This window comes from Bufo gargarizans, chromosome 10, assembly GCF_014858855.1.
Source record: "Bufo gargarizans isolate SCDJY-AF-19 chromosome 10, ASM1485885v1, whole genome shotgun sequence".
NCBI classification, from domain to species: Eukaryota; Metazoa; Chordata; class Amphibia; order Anura; family Bufonidae; genus Bufo; species Bufo gargarizans.
This window is the reverse complement of record NC_058089.1, coordinates 7,527,861-7,541,602: the sequence shown is the minus strand read 5'-3', so window position 1 is coordinate 7,541,602 and position 13,742 is coordinate 7,527,861. Positions and strand designations below refer to the sequence as shown.

At 47.8% G+C, this 13,742-nt stretch overlaps 1 protein-coding gene across 1 annotated transcript in view; it reads left to right on the top strand.

The window, feature by feature from the left end:
* EXT2 (exostosin glycosyltransferase 2) overlaps window positions 1-13,742 on the top strand; it is a 55,082-nt gene that overhangs the window by 32,531 nt on the left and 8,809 nt on the right. Inside the window, exons 9-12 of the mRNA XM_044270430.1 lie at window positions 4,859-5,048; window positions 8,291-8,457; window positions 12,082-12,225; window positions 12,962-13,090. Of these exons, the coding sequence (XP_044126365.1) occupies window positions 4,859-5,048; window positions 8,291-8,457; window positions 12,082-12,225; window positions 12,962-13,090 (630 nt within the window). The remainder of the gene's footprint in view (window positions 1-4,858; window positions 5,049-8,290; window positions 8,458-12,081; window positions 12,226-12,961; window positions 13,091-13,742) is intronic.

Sequence of the window (13,742 nt, the reverse complement as noted above, 5' to 3'; positions counted from 1 at the left end):
CACACAGATCTGCATAGGAACTGATTACATAAAACGGTCAGAGACTTTTTTTAAGGCAGAGCTTTTTGTGAGTCTTGAGTGTTAGCTCTTCAGCCTCCAAGGTTCCTCTCTGCTAACAACCAGCAACTACAATTGGAGTAGTAGTCATTATTTCACGCCCTGTCATGGCCGCCTCTGACTGCTTCCTCCGGTACTCGCCACTCTCCAGTCCTGATTGAATTATTGGCTTTGCCGGTGCCTGATTTCTCCTTTTGAAGCCCAGGAGGTCAGAGGTCTCAGACGGCAGACGCCCGGGCGGGGGGTCGACTCTTCATGGCACTTGAGAATAAGCCTTAAAAGGCCCACTTGAAAGTGATTTTCCTTCCAGGGGCCACTTGTTCACTTTAATTGTGGGGGCGTCCCAGCGACTGTTAATGACTTTGACGCGAGGTACCCGGCCATGGCTTGGGCGGACATACACAAGGGCGTCTATAGTTCACAAGCTGCCCCCTTCCTTGTAGAGACCCCGGTGATGCATTTCCCTGGGCAGCTGCGTCCTTCTCTGTCCTCTCGGGGGTCAGCGGGTGGAGGCGGACAGCTGGCGGGGTCCCTGTGGATGTTATATCTGGCAGCACCTGCTAATTACCGGGATCTGTCTCATCTTACCGTACACAAGTGCGGTTTTCATGTTGGGATCTATGTTCGCAGCTCCCCGCCACCTCCGGAGGTCACCGTTCCAAATTATTTGGTAGCAGATATGCAAATTAACGGCTCCAAATATCCCGCTAACTAGATGGGGCTCAATTTGCACCCTGCGCGAAGCCGTCATTCTAAACAAGTGTAGGATAGCCTAGAAGTAGGTGCCCCCTCTCCAATCAAGGGATATCCCAGTAAGGGCTCCCGCACACGACCGTATGTATTTTGCGGTCCGCAAAAAATACGGATGGCGTCCGTGTGCATTTCGTATTTTGCAGAACGGAACAGCCGGTCCCTAATAGAACAGTCCTATCCTTGTCCGTATTGCGGACAATAATGGGACATACGGAAACGGAATGCACATGGAGTAACTTCCGTTTTTTTTTGTGTTTTTTTTTTTGTGGACCCATTGAAATTAAAGGTTCCGCATACAGTCCGCAAAAAGAAATGGAACGGACACGGAAAGAAAATACGTTTGTGCGCGTGAGCCCTAAAAGTAAATCCTTCAGCTGACCTCTTGTAGTGCATCTGTGTCTGGGAAAGCTGGATAGCAACTGGCGAGAAGAGATGTGGGAGGAAGCAATGTCTCAGCAGCACAGAGTATTTCAGCAGAGACGTTTGCTGCTTTTGTAGGGAACTGTCCACACCTGTGATTGCTAGTAAGGGCAGGACCACATGAGACAGAGGCAGTGTGCTGATAATGGAGTCGGATTCAGAGATGCAGCACAGAGTATTTCAGGAAGGTTATGTGCGGATCCAGGACATAATATAACATGTGTAGTTGGAAAACAATCTTCTTGTAAAGCCGCCATGCAGTGGCACAGAATAACGAGATTCTGCACATATGGTTTGGCGGCAGAAGCATCAATGCCGTGATAACCATCCAGCGCGAAATGCGGCGCTCGCGTCCTTTCTGCAGATAATAGATGGGCTGCCTCAGAAAGCGGCTCCGCACTGAACGCAGCAAATGTTTAGGGCGGAGGCGGCTGCCTCGTAAACTGCAGTCCTGGGTCACATCATAGACCAAGGTGCTCTGAAGTCTGACTTGTTTATGCCGCGCTCCACAGCAGTATAATTGGTAGTGGCACAGCCCGCTGACTGGTTCCATATGCACGGCCATGCTTGTGAATATGCATCAGCCCGAGTCGTCAGGAATCGGGACAATGGGGGCCTTGTGCGCAGAGGAGCTGCAGGGGATGTGCACCTTTCTCAGGAGCAACATGAAACACGGATCTGGAGATAGGACTTTACTACATGTGCAGATGCAGCAGACCTTATTGTAAGGAGACGCTCATCCAGACCAAGCCCTACCATAAGTACATGTGCCGCCCGCTCAAGGCCCCGCAGTCGGTACATGAATCCCTTTTTCAGGTTCCGCCCTCTCAGCATCTGCACCGGGCATAGTACCCCGTGTTTGGAGTGTCCCTTTAAAAATGATTGGCAGTAGGGGTCTCCTGGTTGGATGCTACAGCTATCACTCAGAGCAGACTTCACAGTGAAGCTCCGCATCCTGGACACTTACAGGAGCCATACTTGGTAGAATACAAATTCATACTCTCACTGCTCCTGGTAATAAAAACTCCAGAAAAGGTAAGTTGGTGCTGCCCTCCCCAGCTCCTACCTAGTGCTGACACATTTGCTTCTGATAGGATCAGCACCTTCTCCTAAAATACTCTGTGCTGCTGGAGAACCGTGCTTCTCTGACCCCCCCCCCACCATGTGCACACTTTTATCTCCATTCCCCTCCACACCCCATGAAAGTGTGGCTTGTTTGTTGCAGCCGCGGTCACACTACCATCATCACATGAGAGAACTAGTCACTAGAGCGCTTCCCTCCTGAAATACTCTGTGCTGCCGGGGACCCGGGATCATGTAACTTTCTCTAGGTACTAGGACCTCCCAATTTTCCCTAGTCACTTCACATGGTGACACATACAGCCCTGTGCTTCCTGCCATAATTTTCGCATGGTCACTAGAACATTCTCTATCTGAAATACTCTGCGCTGCTGTGGATCTGAACCATATAGCTCTCTCTAGAACCTCCCACGTGCTTTTTTACTTCATATCATGACAACACTGCCCTTGTCGCATACAACCTGTCCTCGGTATCCTCATCACATGAGTGGATAGGTCACTGCCCCCCCCCCTCCCCCAAATAATTCTTTCCTGAAATACTCTGTGCTGCTCAAGGACTCCTTTCCTCACATCACGTCACTGCCATGTGTAGCTCTATTTCACATGGCAGCGGCAAAAAATGAAAACACAAATAACCTGAAATACTCTGTGCCGCTGTGGCCATGGCATTTTCTTTCTTTTTCTCTTTTTTTTTCGCCCTCTCTCTTCATCCACCTTGATTCTAGTAACGATCTAGATGGATCTGGTACGGCAATTTGCTCGGGCTCAGTCCTGCTTTGGAGTCTATGCAAAGAAAGGGCTCCGGTCCCTTTTTTTAATGAGCCTTTATGGAAACCTGAAAGGAAGCGAAGCCTGCGGAATAAACAGCCTCTCATTTTCCTCGACGTATCCTTTTACTGACAAGGTGGTGAAGAGAGAACGCATTCGATTTGTGCTATTTAACGCTGTCCGTCCAATAGGCAGCGGCGCAGAAACAGTGCCGCTTTTTTGTCACCGGGCAGAGTTACCGAATTTCCGAGCCCTCCTTCCTCGTCGTATGGCGGATTTATTTATTCCTTTATTTGTTAGGGATTTTTATTTATTTTTTTCCTTTGAGTCAACATGTGTTTACTGATGGCGGTCATGCTGTGCCCTTTATAAGCGCGGTGCCCCCTCCCCCTTCCCGTCTGCAGGGCACTCTTATTAGGAACAGACCCTGCATGCCCGCTCTTGCCAACCCCTCTGGGTTCCATCTCCTTGGCAGGATTCAAGAGCGAAGGCTTAAAGTTACGGTCGCTCAAATTCTACTTTTGTAACTCTGTAAATTCCGTCTTCTAAACGCACTTTGTTATTGTGCCTCCCCCCCAAAAAAAAAAAATTAAGTTAATGGACTCTTTGGCCATTTTTTCCCCAAGAACAACCAGCGTTTTGTTTCAGACATTTAATCCGTCTGTATCCCGGCATTATTTACTTTTTTTATTTTTGTGCATGCCCACTTTGTGTCAGGGCTACGTCTCGGCTACACTGCGTCCAATTTCCTTTCCCGTGGAAAAATGGTTCGGCTTCAGATACTCAATGCTTTCCAGTCTCTGCCCAGGCTGGGATTTAGAGAGAGAAAATAAAAAAAAAAAGCATTTTCCACTGAGGATGCCCTCACCGGCTGTAATGAGCCGTACTTTCCCCAGACCACTTCCAAAAACACAGAAAAAGCCCCCCTCTTGTATTATATTAGCGCAGCGCTGGCATCGGCTTCTGACACATTGTAGCGGAGCAAGGAAGAAAACGTGATTTGATACGCATCATCAGCCGACAACTTTATTAGCCACTTTCTGGCGATTATTCCTCCTTCCTCCTGCGGGAAGAACAAGACATAAATATTATTTTATCCCGTTCTTCTTTAATATTTGCAAATTAAAAGGTTCCCTTCTTAGGATCACTTTAAGTCGCTCGTGTGTAGAGAGGTTTTCCTGGCACCTGTTGCTACTTTTAAAGGGTTCAATACAAGTTTTAAAGGGGTTAGCCCATAATTACTGTAAAAACCGAAAATCAGACATCATATAGGACAGCGGGGTGTCTAATACACCCTATAGTCTTTAATGGGTTTATTTGGTTTTGAAGGTAATCACTTGGGGTGGTTCTGTTCCGCCATCCTCCCCTGACTACTCTCCCTTGCCAGCTGTAGGGGGTTGTGTTATTTTTGACATCCCCTTTAATGGAGGGGACCAGGCACCTCCTTTCCTGGGATGTCTGGAGGCTCCCAACAGCCTAACCCTTTGCATTCAGACATTTATGGCGCAGCTCGCTGACAACCCCAACAAGCGGGATATTGGTGTCCATACTGGTTGTCACCCAGCTTTCCCAGAAGCAGACATTGTGACAGAGGGAGACGTCTGCAGCTTTAAATATTCGCACTGGTTTAGTCCTTGGCTGATTAGTAGGTAAGCTCATACGTCTCGCCTGTTTACAACCATTGTTGGTTTATTTGTCATTTTGTTACAGTTTTTTATCTGTTTCTTGGCGTTTTCACTCATATTTATGTGTTTATGCTTTTGTTATTTCGTTCCTATAGAAATGGAGCAGCGTGAGCAACCCCCTCTTTCTGCCGTTAATCCCCCCTCAGTCTCAGGGGTTCACCGCTGTGGTGCTGACCTACGACCGCGTCGAGAGCCTCTTCCGAGTCATCACCGAAGTGTCCAAGGTCCCCAGCCTCTCCAAGCTCCTGGTGGTGTGGAATAACCAGAACAAGAGTCCCCCTGAAGGTAATCTCCCGTAAGACTTCACTGCTGTGGGCATAAACAGAAAACGGGCACGGAAATTACAAAACTGGTGTAGTTACCCCTGGCAGCCAATCGGATTCCACCTTTCATTTGCCATATGAAAGGTGGAATTACATTTTTTGCTGTGGGCAACTAAGTCACTTTTCCCTTACACCAGTTTTGCTAAATCTACCCCATCGTGCCAAAATGATGCATGTACGCCCCCTTCTAATAAAGGGGTTCAGTCATTTCAGTTACACCTCTGGCTACCAGAAGCATAAAATCTTTCAAAAAGCTGTACCATAGAGAAAATATTTGCGTCTTTTTGGGAGGGTGGTCTCCATGGATTGGATTTCCATAGCCACACACAAGCCTGATACCACCAGTCCATGAAGCCTTCCAGAGCTGCATTCACAATTCTGCTAGTTATCAGTTTTGTGCATCGTGTGAATCCCATCTGCAAATACACACAAGATTATTTTCTCCTGCAATGAAAAATTGTAAATGTTAAATTCCTGTAATTTGGCAGCAAAGCAGAGCTGTGTCTCCGTGGTACCAAACTACACAAACTCTGTGTAGTCGGACCCTGCCGGCAAGTGTTACTCTTTTCTTTTTGCCATCTGTAGGTTTTTAAAAAGATGGAGTGGAGTAGAGGCCCCCTTTACATAGGCCGAGCATCAGCCAGATAATCGCTAACAAGAGTTCAGCGGACACTCGTTAGCAATTATAGTCGTTGTAAAGGTGCCGCCGATTAGGCTACTTTCACACTGGCGTTTTGGCTTTCCGTTTGTGAGATCTGTTCAGGGCTCCTCTCACAAGCGTCCAAAACGGATCAGTTTTGCCCTAATGTATTCTGAATGGAAAAGGATCCGCTCAGAATGCATCAGTTTGCCTCCGTTCAGTCACCATTCCGCTCGGGAGGCCGCCTGCAGCGTTTTGCTGTCCGCTTGACGAAACTGAGCAAAATGGATCCGTCCTGACACACAATGTAAGTCAATGGGGACGGATCCGTTTTCTCTGGCACAATAGAAAACGGATCTGTCTCCTATTGACTTTCAATGGTGTTCATGACTGATCCGTCTTGGCTATGTTACAGAAAATGCAATACAAACGGATCAGTTCATGACGGATGCATGCAGTTGTGTTATTGTAACGCATCCGTTTTTGCAGATCCATGACGGATCCGCCCAAATCGCAAGTGTGAAAGTAGCCTTACCTGATGAACAAGCGAAACGCGGACACCTAAATCATCGTTTGCGGGCAGCAGATTGCGCCGTCTAATGAAGCTCTGCTGCCGCCAAACAAGGAGTCTATATGGGGAAGAGTAATGGCATCAGTGATCACTGGTCCCAATACTGTGGAGGAGATCGCTGCATGTAAATTCAGCTATCTCCTCCACTGACGCGCAGGCGTTTGCCAGGAAGGAACGCTTCCTTCTTGACAGACGTCTGCTAAATCGGTGTAAAGGGGCCTTAATGCATGATGGCAGGATCAGACTGGAGCCACGGAGACATACACATCTGCGTTGGAGCTGTATATACAAAAGACAAAAAAAAAATATAAAATTTTACATTGAAGCGATATCTTTTTTTTTTTTCATGGTTGGACATTGTTAAAGCACAGAATCTCGCTGATCTGGTGCCTCCTTTCTGACATGGCTGTAAAGTGCCCGAGTTCTCGGCCAAGCGCGTGCACTGCCGCTCCATTCATCTCTGTGGGTCTGCCGTAGATCGCCGAGTGCTTTACTGCTCTTCACTTCAGCAGCCCATAGAGTTGAATGGAGCCGCAACGCACATGGGTGACCATTGTCCCTTTCTTGTGATAGACGGGTGTCCGAGCAGTTGTGGTAATCTGGATGTCATCAGCTATGACATGATTACCCTGCAGAGGCTGGATTTGTCATTCTTGCTCTGAATCTTTCCCCCCTTTATTCCTGAAGATTCCCTTTAACTCCACCATGTCCACATGCAGGGAACCGTTTCTGAAGGTCTCGGCTCATGCGGTGCAGGGGGACGCACGTCACGGTGTAAATCGATATTACAGCTCAGCAGGCCGAGAGCAGGGACGGCTAATCATATGTAAATAGGAAGTTATCACATGCGGGGACGGTCGCGGTGCTCCACCGGGGGCCTCCTTACAGTAGCCGACAAAAGTGATAATTGAGCAGCCTGCGCCTGGCAGTGGGATGGATGTCAGCGGAGACTTCAAGGTCTCTTCCTTTCATTTCACTTTAAACAAATAGTGCGGTCAGATGACGAAGACTGCAGGGAATCCATCCGCCGGCTGCAGAGAAGCCATGCTCCTGCCACATTCATCTTCATTTTCTTTCTTTGATGCTTCCGTCCAGCCGAGATATTTATTTTAGTAAAAAAAATTTTTTCCTTGATACATTTGGAAAATTCATCGTGATTTAATGCATTCGGTATTAGGTACGAGCTGACGCCCGATCACTGGAGACACCGCGCGAATTGCCGAATCCATGAGGTTTCCTAGATCTGAAAGGCATTATGTGACTTCATAGAAATAAAGCTTAATCACTGTATGAACAACTGCTACAACTCTCTAATAGACTTTGTTTCACGCCTCATCCATTTCAACATCTCTGTTTGCTGTCGGTGAAAGAGGATACTCTTGCTTAGACGGAAAACCATGGCTAGGCTTGTTCTCTGCTGAGAAGTGGATCACGGAGCATAGTCTCATTCACTGACTGCTAGTAGAGATCTTGAAAAAGGTGAGGAATTAAAGGGGTTGTGCAGTGGTTTTATACTGATAACCTTGCTTCAGTATAGGTCATCAATGTCTAAGGGTACTTTCACATTAGCGGCAGGGGACTCCGGCGGGTGAACAGCCTGTCGGATCCGTCCTGCCGCTAGTTCACGTGTTTCCCCGAACTGCCGCTCCGTCCCCAGTGACTATTGACCACCCCAACAATTCCAAGAACGGAGGTCCCTAAGTCCCCCACTTGAATGGGAGCTGTCGGTCCACTGCTCCATTCACATCAGTGAGACTGCCATATACAACACTCCATCAATCCCATAGAGCCGCATTCAAACGGGGAACTCGGGGACCCCGATCTTAGTGTCATTGGGGGTTATTTAACCTCCTGGGGGTAGGTAATAATTGTAATTCAAAGGAAACCTCAAGTTTTTTTATTTTATTAATTTCTAGGACATTACATTACTTACTAATCGCTGGGGGACCAAGCCTTTGAGCTGAATTTCATCTATTAAAGTTTTCTTCCACAGAAAGTCTATGGCCCAAAATCCGGGTTCCTCTTAAAGTGGTGAGGACGGCTGAGAATAAACTAAGTAATCGCTTCTTTCCTTATGATGAGATTGAGACGGAGGCGGTGCTAGCCATTGACGATGACATCATCATGTTAACGTCGGACGAGCTGCAGTTTGGATACGAGGTAAGTGAACCCCTACAGCCGTCTAGTGACTGTCACTCGTGGACCCTATTCTTGGGGCTCAAGCACACGAGCGTATTTATTTTTTTTTTATTTTTTTTTCTTGGGCCTTTCAGTAAAAAATAGAACATTTTCTATTATTGTTCGCATTACAGCTAAGGATAGGACTGTTCTATTAGGATCCGACCGAAAAATGTGAAATGCACACGGCCGGTATCCGTGTTTTGCTGACCGCAGAACATCCAACGGTCATGTGCTTGAGCCCTTAAAGAGGTTTTCCGGGAGGTCAGGATTGATGGCATATCCTCAGGATAGCTCATCCGTATCTAATCGGTGGGGTCCGACTCCCAGCACCCTACTGTTCAGATGTTTGAATGGACCGTGGTTTTCTGGGGAGTGTCGTGGCCTCTTGCTAGGCCAGTTACGTCAAGCTCATTCTTTACATGAGGCACAGCTCCGTCCCAAATGAATGGACCTACTGTAGAATGCAATACCAAGCACAGCCACTGTATAATGTACGGCGCTGTGCTTGGTAAGCTGTGAGGAGGCTGCAGCGCTCACCGGCCTCTTCAAACAGCTGATCTGTGGCGGTTCTAGATGTCAGACCCTTACCGCCAATATTGGACTCCCTGAAAACCCTTTAAAGGAACAACCGATTTCTGTGCTATCCATGTACGCGTTTATGAAGTTCCCCTTTAAAAAAAGACCTCTCCCCAATCCTGACATGTCTGTTTTAATAGCTTCATGCATTCCCCATGTAATAACAACTCTAGTGCCTCTATTCATATGTCTCTATGTTGTCCCATTCCTCTATTATTTCTTCTAGAAGTTATGAATAATTGCTAGCAGTCTGCAGTAAGGGTACAGAGGGGAGGTCACCAGATGGGGGCATGTCCCTGCACAGTCTCATTCTATCCAATCAGTGCTGCCACTTTCACACTGTGCAGGGACACACCCCCAACTGGTCACCTCCCCTCTGTACCCTTACTGCAGACTGCTAGCAATTATTCATAATGTCTAGTAGAAATAATAGAGGAATGGGACAACATACAGACATAAGAATAGAGGCTCCAGAATGGTTAGTACATGGGGAATGCACGAAGCTACTAAACTAAACGATGTCCGGAGTGGGGAGAGGTCCTCTTTAAGATGCTTTATTGTTGAGACAGTAGCAGATCTTCGGGTTTGAGGTTCGTTCTCCACATCCCTGGAGAATTTCATTATTGGTGCCAGACTGCTGGGTTCTGTGGGAAACCTGCCCCGCGCCGCCTTCCACATGGTTCCATGCTGGCTTTTCATTGCTCTTAGGAGACTTCTCGTGGCTGTTTACTGGCCCAAGTCCTCTTCGTAGATGATGTGAAGGATCGGACTCGGCTGCTCTCGTATTTTTAGCACAAAATAATGGATTTTTTTTATCTTATCTATCAGACATGTCTCAGTTTACAACATTGATTAAAGGGGTTACTCCCTATTTTATATGAATTCAGTGGTAAGCTTGGCAGGGAACGTAAATCCTCAGCATCGTAGCTCAGTGGTTGCACTGTTACCTGCGTTCACATCCAGCCAAGGCCAGCGTGGGTATGGAGTCGTATGTTCTTCCTGTGCATGCGTTTCCTCCCCCTCCAAAAAAAAAAACATGCACAGCAGCTTAGTTCTTGCTTCAGGGGATTGCAGCTCTATTCATCCTGATCCTCCTGTTTCATATATAAAAGAACAGTGTCGCAGTAAAGGCTGGCAGTTACACAGGAGCAGTGTAATGTAAATTTTCTAAAGCTGCGGCATAGTACTGTAATATGCCGCAACATTAAGATCAGTGTGGGGGGGGAACAGCTGGGAAATGGGAGCATCGCCGTACCGGACGCCCGCCTATACTTGTAATATATTGTCACTTTATAGTTTCAGAAAATCGTTTTACATCAGGTTTTCTCAGTGAGCTGCGGCCATATAAATTGTATATTAGACAAATGCTCATAGTGCAATTCCATTATACAGTCCGAAGCTTCGCTAATTGGAAACATTCCCTGACTGGCCGTGGAGTCCAGAAGGATTTGGCGGCATTCTACGTGTCCCTTTTTAATACGAGGTGCGGTGGCAGTAGGACGGGGGTCAGCTGTCGTAAACGTATCCCGCTCAGTAGCTCATTAACCGTTCAGCCCAGATTTGAGGAGAACATTTGTAATTTCGTTGACTGTTCTCTCATTCTTCATTTAAGGGAATTGTCTGACCCTTTCTTCCCCTGTTCCTGGCCTGTAAATCAGCCCCATTTAATGCGGGGCAGTAGCATGTTTAACATTTCGGGGTGCTACTAATGATCACCCAGCCTGTTCTCATTTTCCTGTAGTTTTGATCCCCTTGTCAGCGGTCAAGTTATGGATGAAGTGACGGAAATGGAGGGTCTGATTGTATCCAGCTGCTGACTCGGGGGGTGACATGTCTGTCTGCGGCAGCATTACGAGTCCTTCACAACACCCCCACATACCCCCACCCCACCTTCTAGTATGCACGTTTTCTCGTCCGACTCCCATGGTATATGTCAGGGATCTGTCTCCTACGCCTTGTGCAGCCGCACAGCGTCTCCAACGCGTCTTTTATGCGACAGAGAGGGAGATGGGGGGTCCTAAGTGACGTGCGGATGTGCTGTGGGGTGTAAATGTTAGTTACTAAAGGGCGCCAAACGTGTATTTGAATTATACGTCGGTCCTCGAGGAGTTAAAGGGTCATTAGCTTTTCCAGAAACTTTTGATATGTCATAGAGAGCGGAGGGGATCTGAGCACTGAGACCCCCACCAATCTCTAAAATGAGGAGAGAAAAGCGCTGCAAGGGACTGCTCCATAGAAGTTAGTGGACCAGTCTCGATTACGTCCTGTGCAGCGAGGAGAGAGCGCGTGATAGGTTCTCTCTTCTTTCCCCTCGTTCTAGGGGTCGGTTGGGGGCTTAGTGCTAAGACCCCCGTTGATATAAACTTTTGATATCTCTATGAACTATCAAACGTTTTTGGAAATGTTAGTGACCCTTTAAAGCTTCTGGTAATTTCTTAGTGGGAGAGGGATGAAGTGCACGCAAGTCACATGACAGCATTCATTCGTGGTCATTGGTCACCACAATTACCTGCTCTGCAGCCACAGATGAGGCTCGCCCTTGCCTTAATCAGAAAATGACCTGTTGTTTGAATCAGGTTTTTATGTTGGCATGTTAAGCAGTTTTTATCCTGAGCCTGACTTCCTGTTTTGTACAGATCACTTCTCAGCAGTCATCTAATTATTATCACAGACTGGATTACAATGACAGATGACAGTTATATATAGATAATACAGGATCCACCATTTATAAGAGGCGATTTCACAGCTTACCTTCTCCTCCTCCCTGCACAATGACCTCTGCACAGGTCACAGGGCATGCCCACCACACTTTCCCATACAAGTCAATGACAATGTTCTATTCATTGTGGCCTATGATCTATCTCGCTAACAGCTGCTCAGGCAAGAAAGCTGCCCCCCCCCCCCCCTCATAAAAATGTACAGAAAATTGAATAAAACAAAATGTGCAGAAAAAGGAACATTTATACGTTTCTGGTTTTAATTTTGTTAAAAAAGGATTGTCTGTTTTTCTCGGCCATTCTCTGCCAGGTATGGAGGGAGTTTCCTGACCGACTGGTTGGGTACCCAGGACGACTCCACCTATGGGACCACGAGATGAATAAGTGGAAGTATGAATCTGAATGGACAAATGAGGTGTCAATGGTGCTGACCGGAGCTGCGTTCTATCACAAGGTACCTACAGACGCCCACCTTCTCTTGTCCTCCTGCCTTCTCCTGTCCTCCCGCCTTCTCCTGTCCTCCCGCCTTCTCCTGTCCTCCCGCCTTCTCCTGTCCTCCCGCCTTCTCCTGTCCTCCCGCCTCCTCCTGTCCTCCCGCCTCCTCCTGTCCTCCCGCCTCCTCCTGTCCTCCCGCCTCCTGCTGTCCTCCCGCCTCCTCCTGTCCTCCCGCCTCCTCCTGTCCTCCCGCCTCCTCCTGTCCTCCCGCCTCCTCCTGTCCTCCCGCCTCCTCCTGTCCTCCCGCCTCCTCCTGTCCTCCCGCCTCCTCCTGTCCTCCCGCCTCCTCCTGTCCTCCCGCCTCCTCCTGTCCTCCCGCCTCCTCCTGTCCTCCCGCCTCCTCCTGTCCTCCCGCCTCCTCCTGTCCTCCCGCCTCCTCCTGTCCTCCCGCCTCCTCCTGTCCTCCCGCCTCCTCCTGTCCTCCCGCCTCCTCCTGTCCTCTGTCCTTGAGGCCCGACACATGACAGTTGCCATATTGGAATATGCCTCCTCGTAGTAAATTAAGGCAAGTAAAATACCCATAATCTTGAATCCTGTAATCCAGAAATGATGATAATTTGGCGCTAGTTTTATCAGAAATGTTACAAAACTAGTAGCGGAAGGCAGGGCAGAGCATCTGATAATCCAGCACCTGTCCTATCCTGGTAATTCTGCTGGCCTAATGCAGACCTTTCTTCTCTTGTTGGCATGGGCAGTACTTCAATTACCTGTACACCTACAAGATGCCCGGAGACATCAAGAACTGGGTGGACGCGCATATGAATTGTGAAGACATCGCTATGAACTTTTTGGTCGCCAATGTAACAGGGAAGGCTCCTATCAAGGTAATGCCCTCTATAACTCGACCCAGTTTCTCCTGAGTGGGGGCGGCAGGGGGGATCTGAATGCCAATGTAATTTTATATATTCATTGTCAAGCGGGCGCCGCCCTTTCAACAGATCTATTGAAGTGCATCAGATTTAATATTACTATAAGTTTTGTTTTTTTCAGCACCACACGTGTCCGTGGGCTTTTACTGGTATTGCAGCTTATCGCTATTCAACACTTCAATACCAAACATGGCCAATACACAAGAGTAGCGCTCTTTCTAAAATATATAAATAAAAAAAGCATGTCCAATTTATGGTAATAGTATGAGCTATGGCATGGGCAGCGGTGTCTGTCAGGGTGCATTTTTATTGCGTTTGCGGTGTACGTGTGGCGTATGGGTGATATGACACTGTATACCCATGGAAGAGAACCATCGGAAGTATACAGCAGGAATCCTCCTAAAAGAATGAAGGGGGTGCAGCTATCGTGTGAGCACCTCGACCCCTTTACTGTGCAGGTTCCCGGGTGTAAGACCTCCCCCAATCATACACCGACGAACCCCTTTAATATTAAGTGCATTCCATGTTGTAGCGTCACCCGCCATATTTTTATCATCAGAGCATCCATCATTTTCAGTCTCCTTTACATCATTGAATTTGTGGGGTC